This window comes from Oncorhynchus mykiss, chromosome 26, assembly GCF_057628025.1.
Source record: "Oncorhynchus mykiss isolate SJ-2025 chromosome 26, ASM5762802v1, whole genome shotgun sequence".
NCBI lineage: Eukaryota > Metazoa > Chordata > Actinopteri > Salmoniformes > Salmonidae > Oncorhynchus > Oncorhynchus mykiss.
Window position 1 is genome coordinate 32754848 of NC_143047.1, and position 10153 is coordinate 32765000.

The 10153-nt window shown below is 39.3% G+C and overlaps 1 protein-coding gene across 3 annotated transcripts in view; it reads right to left on the bottom strand.

Annotated features, from left to right (window-relative positions):
• Positions 1 to 2078: 2078 nt before the first annotated feature.
• LOC118944452 (butyrophilin subfamily 1 member A1-like) overlaps positions 2079 to 10153 on the bottom strand; it is a 15198-nt gene continuing 7123 nt past the window's right edge. For 2 of the 3 annotated variants that reach the window (XM_090222740.1, XM_090222738.1), the window contains 10 exons: positions 9728 to 10090; positions 9355 to 9642; positions 8908 to 9018; positions 8224 to 8256; positions 8069 to 8101; positions 7716 to 7748; positions 7402 to 7422; positions 6845 to 6871; positions 6548 to 6574; positions 2079 to 3876 (listed from right to left, as the gene is read on the bottom strand). In XM_090222740.1, the coding sequence (XP_090078866.1) occupies positions 3341 to 3876; positions 6548 to 6574; positions 6845 to 6871; positions 7402 to 7422; positions 7716 to 7748; positions 8069 to 8101; positions 8224 to 8256; positions 8908 to 9018; positions 9355 to 9642; positions 9728 to 10090 (1472 nt within the window). In that variant the 3' untranslated portion in view covers positions 2079 to 3340. Of the gene's footprint in view, positions 4007 to 6547; positions 6575 to 6844; positions 6872 to 7401; positions 7423 to 7715; positions 7749 to 8068; positions 8102 to 8223; positions 8257 to 8907; positions 9019 to 9354; positions 9643 to 9727; positions 10091 to 10153 lie in introns of all 3 variants that reach the window. The other variant, XM_090222741.1, reaches the window with a different exon arrangement.

The following is a 10153-nucleotide window of genomic DNA, read 5'->3' on the forward strand; positions in this document are numbered from 1 at the left end:
AGCTTGTGGGTGTTCCATACAAGCTTGTTTGACAGTGTTAGCCAGAGCGCTATCGTGTTTGCGATTCGCAGAGCCACTGAATTCTAATTTCAAAGCTGTGGCAAGTTTAGCGTAATCGCTGTTGTAGACGAATTAACCTCATCAAGTGTCTATTCGACGTTCGCTTCAACAGGTCAACCCTGTCAGAACCCGTAGTATCGCAGTATCGTTTGGCTGACCAGGAATGGGGTCAAAGGTAGGGAAACAGTACAGATGAAGATGAAAATGATCAGGCCTATTGTACATTTTCCTATAGAAATGATTGTTGAAAACTAGTCTAGGTTGGAACTGTTGCTTTTATAATACAATAATAATTGTTATTCTTAATCAAAAAGCCTGTGTGTGATCTGTTATTCATCTGTGTGATGTGATCAATCAGTTTATTCCAGTTCAGAATGAAAATTATTTATTGTATTTTAAAACTTCTTAGGGCTGAAATCCCGTTAACGGGATCGATATGACAACGGCCAGTGAAAGTGCAGGGCGCGTCTTATACCGTTTTAAAGATAAAATTCTCATTAATCCAGCCACAGTGTCTGATTTCAAAAAGGCTTTACAGTGAAAGCACCACAAAAGATAATGTTAGGTCACCACCAAGCCACAGAAAAACAGCCATTTTTCCAGCCAAAGATAGGAGTCACAAAAAGCACAAATAGAGGTCAAATTAATCACTAACCTTTGATGATCTTCATCAGATGACACTCATAGGACTTCATGTTACACAATACATGTATGTTTTGTTTGAGAAAGTTCATATTTATATCAAGAAATCTGAGTTTACATTGGCACGTTACGTTCAGTAGTTCCAGAAACATGTATGTTTTTAATGGGGGAAACTAAACATTAATACATATTTATATGGATATTTAATTTCATTGTTATTTGTTTTTGTCTATGTTGCATTTGTTTTAGGCAATAAGGGCAATGAAATGTACTTGTCGCGACTTCCGCCAAAGTCAGGTCCACTCCTTGTTCGGGCGGCGTCGGCGGTCTTCTAGCCATCATCGATCCACTTTTCATTTTCTATGTGTTTTTTCTCGTTTTTTCTCACACCTGGTTTCAATTCCCTCAATCACTTGTTGTGTATTTAACCCTCGTTTCCCCCCATGTCTCTGTGTGGTATTGTTTATTGTAAGTGCTTGTGCACGTGTTGATTGGTACGCAACAGGTTTTTGTACCCATACCATGTTATTTTCATGCTGTTGGTTTTGCTATTAAACTGCTCAGGCTATTACCAAATTCTGCTCTCCTGCATCTGACTTCCCTGCCACGCACCCCTTACAGTACTGATATTTATGTATAGTTGCATATTTTCCTAATCTTGGGTCCCAGGAGAACACAGAATTTCTCATTTGGGTCCAAAGGCAGAAAAAGTTTAGAGTACTGATTTTGGACATGTGAGTGTTGCACTTGCTCCTTTCGGTCTCAAACGTATCTGTCATTGTTTGCAGATAGAGGTCTTGAGTATGGAGCGAGAGATTCGGTGATGAGATTTCCTCCGCTTGCTTAGAAATCAATATTTCCATCTTCATCACCTGAGTTCTCTCATCATTCATTTGGTCAGCGACTTCAATGAGTTCTGCTGATTTGTCATCCAACTTAGTCATTGTGTTCATTAACTGATCGTCTTTGGTCTGCAGCATTTGGAGGAGAACATTGTTACTTTGAGTAATGCATATAGGCTGAATCAAAATAGAAGTGTCATTCTATTTTAGATCCCTCACAGGGGGTACCAATTATGTTGTGTCTGACTGATTAAATTATATGACATGCTATTTTATCAAATCGATTACCTAACGTTTAATTGATTATGTGATTGAATTAAACCATGCAACAATTAAACCATTAATAACCTGGGGCACCACGGAAGCATTCATTTATATAGAGCAGTTATCTCCAGAATCCAATCTCTTGAAAATCTGAAGATCTTTAATATCAATAGCAGTCAATCATTAATCGTCAACTTATTCAGTCTCATTCGGATGGTCATAAAGTACTGCACGAACCCTGGCTAACAAGTTGAATTAGCAATACACAAATTGGTGTAATTATTTATTTACTAAATACCAAAATAATCACACAGAATTACATATATATACACAGGATCGATAATACATCGATTACTAATCATGTCATGAAAATCCCCTAGTGGGCTAACCCAATATGACAGCTCGTTACACAAAAGAAGGGGGTTGGGTTTGAATGAAAGAGCGGGAAGATGGAGTGACAAAGGGATTGGGTCTCTATCGGACCTTGAAAAGCTATTCTACCGTAAATACAGAATCTTATGCATTCTAATAACCGCCCATTCGGTGAAGAAAAATGCAACATATATATTTACTCTGAGCTGCCCTTCGATAGATGGGTCGAAGATGGAAGACTGGTTTGCCCAGCAGAGATCACCATTGTCCTTTGAATAATATTTCTGGTCGTAGTGTTGTAGAGCGGGTACGTTAAAGTACCCTGTCGTTCTTAGGAGATTGTCTGTCCTTTCCTAGGCCACATACGTTTACAGCTGCAGCTGAAAACTCGAAGTCTAGGATGTATCACTTCTTTACTAAATAATCGTTCAATGTTCATACTAAGTTGCCATAATCAGCTTATGCTGGTCTAGTCGAAATACACAATTTCAGTGACGTGATCATCACCTCCATATTGAAATTAGCCCTTATAAACGTACGGACACCAGTCCTCGCGTCATAGGGAACTAAGGTTAACTTCCGTCAACTGACTTTTGTACTGGGGGAGAGAAGGGTGTGTTTCATAGTTCTCAACCAATGTCTGTTCACTTGGGCGTGGCCACTTAGTGAGCATAGGTTACTTATGAAAACAATTCTCTCATTTAGAAGTTAAAATTACATTTCATATTTTCACAAATAGTTTCATATTTAATTCCATGTGAATCTGATAAATTGTATCTTGGAAAGTCTACACATTCTAGTTATGTCATCCTATCAGATATATATATCAGATATAATGTCTGATATAATGTCAGATATAATATTATATCAGATATAATGTCCCAGACAACAACTGATCTGACATCATATTCTTTAAGTACCAACGAACACTTCAACTGGTTTAGAAAGGGAACTATTGTTCCATTCCCCTGCCTTTTTATATTACCATACTTTCTCTGTGGTAACACAGGGCTTTCCAAGAGTCCATTCTGTAGAGTGGAGAGAAAAGGGGGACAGGTATTTATGGGGGGGTCATAAACCTCACCCAACAGGGCAAAGTCATGACAGTAACACACACACACACACACACAACCAGTATTTCAATGTTTGATATAAAACAGTTAGTCAGTGACACCTACAGGAGTGATGACCTGTGGGGCTGAGTTACCAGTAGCACCAGAATAAAATAATGGATAGAGTTTCTCAGTGAAGGTGTAGCCAGTGAAGGAGTAGATATGAGACCTGGCCTCTACATTGTAGAATGAGACCTGACCCTTCTCATAATCCACAAACACCCCCACCTTCTGGGGCTTCTCTCTCAGGGAGAGGACGACAGAGGGGTCAGTGAAAGCCTTGTATTCTTCATACCTCAGCCAAACAGTCCAGCATCCATTCTCAGGTTTCAGGTAAATATACTTCTTCCTGTTGATGGACTCTCTGGCCACTCCTAAAGTCCACCCATTCTTCCCCTCCACCTGCACCTCGTAGTAGAATCTCCCTGAGGAGAAACCCTCCTTTCCCAGGACATAGGGAACAATATCAAACCTCTTTGGGTTATCAGGGAGATTCTGTTTTATGTCTCCATATCTAACTTGTTTCCTGTCTTCAGACAGGATGAGTCTGGGATGTGCTGTATCAGGATCTAGAGTCACATCCACTGTGAAGAGAAACACACACTTTATTAGAATAAACAAAATAAACATAACAATATGGGGGACTGCATTTTACTGCTCAGTACATTGCTATGGGACACATGAATGCTGTATCAGGGTCTAGAGTCACATCCACTGTGAAGTAAAAAAAATAAGAACATCAATATGTGGGAGGACATTTTACTGCAGGACTTACTGCACAGTACATTACTGTAGACATATGTAGCCTATAAGTTATTATTGATAACAGCATACGTATACTGTAGATGTGAATGTGTGGTCATGCTATTTCAAGTAATACCAGTATGTGAATATATTAATATTCATGTGAAACTCTAGTAGGGCTGGGCAATATGGTCAAAATATCATATCACAATACTTAGAGCTTAGAGATTTAGAGCAAAATACTTTGGTGAACTGTTGGAATCAAGGAAATAAACGTATTATTCCAATTCAATAGTTTGAATATAATAGTGGCCACTTTAAATACAGTGTTTGACATGACAACAAATGAAAATGCCAGGGAGGAGTTATTGTGACACGGTAGGAACCAAAGTGTTGACAAATGTTTCCTAGGGGACTCTACAATCTTTGGATACATTGCATGTTTTTGTTAGCTACTTCATGTAGCATACATATTCTTGCTTTGCTTATTCCTCTTTGATTTAGAAGAAACTGTTGTGCAAAAAAACATGCAGATATACATCACCGGTCAAAAGTTGTGACACACCTACTCATTCAAGAGTTCTTCTTTATTTTAACTATTTTCTACATTGTAGAATAATAGTAAAGACATCAAAACTATGAAATAACAATTATGGAATCATGGAGTAACCAAAAAATGTGTTTAAAATGAAAATGTATTTTAGATTCTTCAAAGTAGCCACCCTTTGGCATGATGACAGCTTTTTTGTACACTTTCTCAACCAGCTTCATGAGGAATGATTTTTCAACAGTCTTGAAGGAGTTCCCATAAATGCTGAACACTTATTGGCTGATTTTCCTTTACTCTGCGGTCCTACTCATCCCAAACTATCTCAATTGGGTTGAGGTCAGATGATTGTGGAGGCCAGGTCATCTGATGCAGCACTCCATCCCTCCCCTTCTTGGTCAAATAGCCCTTACACAGCCTGGAGGTGTGTTTTGGGTCATTGTCCTGTTGTAAAACAAATGATAGTCCCACAAAACCCAAACCAGATGGGATGGAGTATTGCTGCAGAATGCTGTGGTTAAGTGTGCCTTGAATTCTAAATCACTGACAGTGTCACCAGTAAAGCACCCTCACACCACCTCCATGCTTCACGGTGGGAACCACACATACAGAGATCATCTGCATACTCTGCGTCTCACAAAGACATGGACACATTCGACCATGAAGGCCAGATTCACGCTCTCCTCTGAACAGTTGATGTTGAGATGTGTCTGTTACTTGAACTCTGTGAAGCATTTATTTGGGCTGCAATTTCTGAGGCTGGTAACTCTAATGTACTTATCCTCTGCAGCAGAGGTAACTCTGGGTCCTCCTTTCCTGTGGCGGTCCTCATGAGAGCCAGTTTCATCATAGCGATTGATGGTTTTTGCGACTGCACTTAAAGAAACTTTAAAAGTTAACATTTTCCGGATTAACTGACCTGCATGTCCTAAAGTAATGATGGACTGTCGTTTCTCTTTGCTTATTTGAGCTGTTCTTGCCATAATATGGACTTCATAATTTACCAAATGGGGCTTTCTGTATACCTCTCCTACCTTGTCACAACACAACTGATTGGCTCAAATGCATAAAGGAAAGAAATTCCACAAATGTACTTTTAACAAAGGACATTTGTTGATTGAAATGCTATCCAGGTGACTACCTCATGAATCTGGTTGACAGAATACCAAGAGTGTGCAAAGCTGTCAAAGGCAAACTTGAATCTCCAATATAAAATACATTTTGATTTGTTTAACACTTTTTTGGTTACTACATGATTCCATGTGTTTTTCATAGTTGACGTCTTCACTATTATTCTACAATGTAGAAAATAGTACAAATAAAGAAAAACCCTGGAATGATTAGGCGTGTCCAAACTTTTGACTGGTACTGTAGTTCTACACCATTACTGGGATTATCAGTCTGTATACAGTAGCTAGTTACGTTTGCTCTGACTCTGTACATTTATTAGCTAGTTAACGATTAGCGGCTAACAAGATTTAGGCCCAACTTGCTTAGAAAATACAAACTAGCTGTTTACAGATGTAAGAAACACAAACTTATAGTGTAATTATAGAACGCTAGTGGATTTATATTAATAAGAAGCAAAGTGAAAACAGCATCGTTGTCATTAACATTGTTGCACATAGTGCATTGATGCGGAGACTGAATGCAGTTGACTCTTGGTAAGAGGAACAACAAATGCGCTCCATGAGTGACAGGGGGCGGGGCTAGGTCTGTGTGGAATGCGACATGGAGAGAGAGAGCGGAGAGAGATGACTCAAATAGCGAAGTAAACTATAAAAATGGACGTAACACACGGCGTATCACATTTAACAAACCAAACAGTCAAATACCGTTATGAAAGTAAAGTTTAAAAAAACAAAACGTTTCGTGCATCAATACCAGAATATTGTAAAATACGGTATACAGCCCAGCCCTAAACTTTAGGTGGGTGGACTGGAGAGTACAACAAACACACTGACCTGCATGTTTTCTGATGGTTTCAAGTTCTACAATATAAACAGAGAGTGTCAGATTTAGGGGATACCAGAAACTATGGTAATGTAATATTACAGTAGAGTATACTGTGTGGTGCCCTTGGAACACAATGACACATCTCCTCTTAATCTCTAAACCTTATTGATAAGGTTCGGGACCAGAAACATATCCAAAGTGACATGGTGTAAAAATACATCCCTCTACCATAATATAGTATACCTTAAGCAACAGAAATATGATATGAAATATATTTGAAATACAATTCAGTATCATTCATTTACCTGGACAGCCCTTCATGTTTACTAAATCTGTGGGTAAATTAAACAAAACTAATTAGAATTTTTGCTAATTAAAATGAGAACATCTTGAAATAAATTAATAAAACAATATCATTCTTTGTGTAAACATTTCCATAGCAGTGAGTAAAGAATTCCAATACAGTGATATTTTACCACATCATTTTGACTCATCTTTGTGCTATTTGCACAATGCAAATTGTAAGCCCTTGGAAATGGGCTCTCCAACCCTGTTCCTGGAGAACCACCCTGTAGGTTTTTGCTCCAACCCTGTTCCTGGAGACCACCCTGTAGGTTTTTGCTCCAACCCTGTTCCTGGAGCCCACCCTGTAGGTGTTCTCTCCAACCCTAATCTAGTGCACCTGATTCTAATAACTTGCTGGTTGATACATTTTATCAGGTTAGTTATAACTAAGGTTGGATTGAAAGCTACGGGACGGCAGCGCTACAGGATCAGGGTTGGAGAACCCTGGCTTAGAATATACATGTATGTATTGTGTATTGACCATAAGGGTCTAGTAATGCATCGTGCTCCTACTTACCCAGCTGATCAGCAAGTATCTCTGCAGACAAACAGATCAATTAAAGTCAAAGTAAAGCATTCTTAATGGTGAATAATTCATTCAACTCCTTGTGTGGCAGGGGGATGGGACAGTAAAAACAATGTGATGAAAAGTATTAATGTCAAATATGTGAGGATTTTAAATCCATGAAACTAGCTGTTGTACGCTATTCAGTTCTGTTACACATTCATGTAATGGGAATTATTTGTCTTCAATTATTGTTTGGTATAACAATCAAATTGGGAGTAAAATAAATGACACATTGATGCATAGGACTGTTGGACACAACTTACTCAGCTTATGAGTGTTGTGATCTTGATTTTTCTCTGCAGACATGAAAAGAGAACCGTTAGAGTGAACATCCTTAATGAACACATCTCACATCCATGAAGAAGACAATTATTAAAATGGAAACATGACACAATGCACAGGACCAGGAGTGTCAAACTCATTCCATGGAGGGCCTGGTATCTGCTGGTTTTTGGTTGTTCCTTTCAATTAACACCTAGACAACCAGGTGTGTGTCGTTCCTAACTAATCAGTGACCTTAATCAATCAAGTACAAGGGAGGAGTGAAAACCCGCAGACACTCGGCCCTCCATGGAATGAGTTTGACACATGCATAGGACTGTTGGACACTACTTACTCAACTCAAGTCTGAGTTCATCTTTAACTTGCTCTGCAGAAATAAAATAAAAAACAGAGAACATCGTTAATGAACACAGAACCACAGTGTTTTCTCTGACAAAGTTCCATTTCTGGAGGAGAAAATGGCATGTTTGACAGTAAGACACTACTTACCTAGCTCTTGACTGTGTTCAGCTTTGGATGCATCTACAGACATGACAATAGATAACAGTTAGAGGAAAGGTCCACAAAATGACTTACTGGTACTCAAGATGTTTTCTGACAAAGTCCTTTACATGAAGGAAGAAGTTACACTGATGTAGTTCAGGTAAACCATGCACTGAGATTTAAATAAACCTTATATTAACACATCTACTATTTTTGTGGAGAAAGTTGTTTTAAATAGAAATGTTTGCCCTATACTGTGAACTGAATTTAATTTTATACAAATCCTTAAATACACCTGTACAGTATCTGACCAACGTCTGCTTTTTACTTCTAAAGGTCAAACAGGGGGGGCTTATATTTGTCCTGTTTCACTGTATATACAAGTGTTTAACTTATACGAGAGTGAGTTGTGAAGTGGAACTGTGTTTATTTGCATATCCCAACTCCCCATGAGAGTGTGGTCACTACCAGGGATCAGCCATTATTGACGGCGACCCTGGAGTAATGAGGGTTAAGTGCCTTGCTCAAGGGTAGATTAACTGATCTTTTTCATCTTGTCTGCTCGGGGAATTGAACTAGCAAGCATTCGGTTCTAGTTCCCAACTCCTTGTGTATGTCACTGTAAAACATTTACATTCAGTAAAATAAACCCTTTAATAAGTTTTCTATGACTGTAGTCATTGTACAAACTTTTCCACCACCAGACACTGAAAGCTGATATGGCCACAAGGACAATGACCAGAGAGACAATCACTGCAAGAGCCACTTTCCATGTTTCTGTGTGAACAAGGATCAGCTCGCCTGCAAGACACAAATCAACTGAGATCAGTGACATGTAACCAATGCTACCAAATAATAATATTAAAGGGACATTTCACTCATAAAGAATGTTTTGTCAGACGCCTACAGACCTCAAATGAAACCACGTTCCATGACATCAGCTGTGTAGCTCCAGCAATATGCCTCAATGCCAAATTAATGGAAAAGATGACCATCATCTCATTTCCTGGTTTAATGTTGTGTTTATCTTTTCCATTCATTTGAGGTGGAGGCATATAGCTGGATCTACAAAACCAACGGGGTTTCATCTTGACATTACAATACTTTAGAGTTCTAAACAATAATGATGTTACTCACTAGGGATGTGAAACTCTGTCTCCATCTTAATCACCTCATGTTGCTGCCTCTGTCTTAGTCTACAGGTAAAGCGGTTGATGTCAGTCTCCTTTATGATGGTCTTTAGTTTGACTACGTAGAATCCCTCATAGTCCCTGTCTGTCTCTGACGGTCCAGCAGACAGAGTGACCCCTTCACTGTCCAGCCACTCCAACTCAGGCTCAGGGAACCAGCCTTTAGTTACACACAGCAGAGCCATCCCTCCTTCTTTCTGTCCCTCAATGGAAACCTCTGGCTTGGATCCTATAGCTACAGACACAAAGGGAGACTGGAGATGAAGTACTACTGAGATTGGGAGGAACATCACATGGGTTGTTGTATTTAAGAAATGCACCTCTGACGTAGACTTGAATGGTGGAATCATCATAATGTGTCTTAGACTCAACAAGACATTTATAATGTCCATCATCAGTGCCTTGTACCCTGGTCAGTTTCAAAGAGGTATTGCCCTTCTTCAGTTCCTCTTTAAACAACGATGTCCTTCCCCTGTAGGAGGGGATCTGATCATGGTATTTGTCTCTGCCGTCTTGGTAGAGATGGACTCTAATGTTTGACTGAGTGTCTGGGAGGTTGACTCTGAACCAGTCAACTCTCATGTCCTCAACGCTGATGTTGGGTTTGATGTAACAGGGCAGAATGATGTCATCACCAGCCACAGCAACAATGGCATGAGTCAGACCAAGAACCTCAAACTTCTCTGGAAAGAAAAACAACCAATCAATATCAAAAACGACCATGCACATCATCAGCTGTTGGTCCC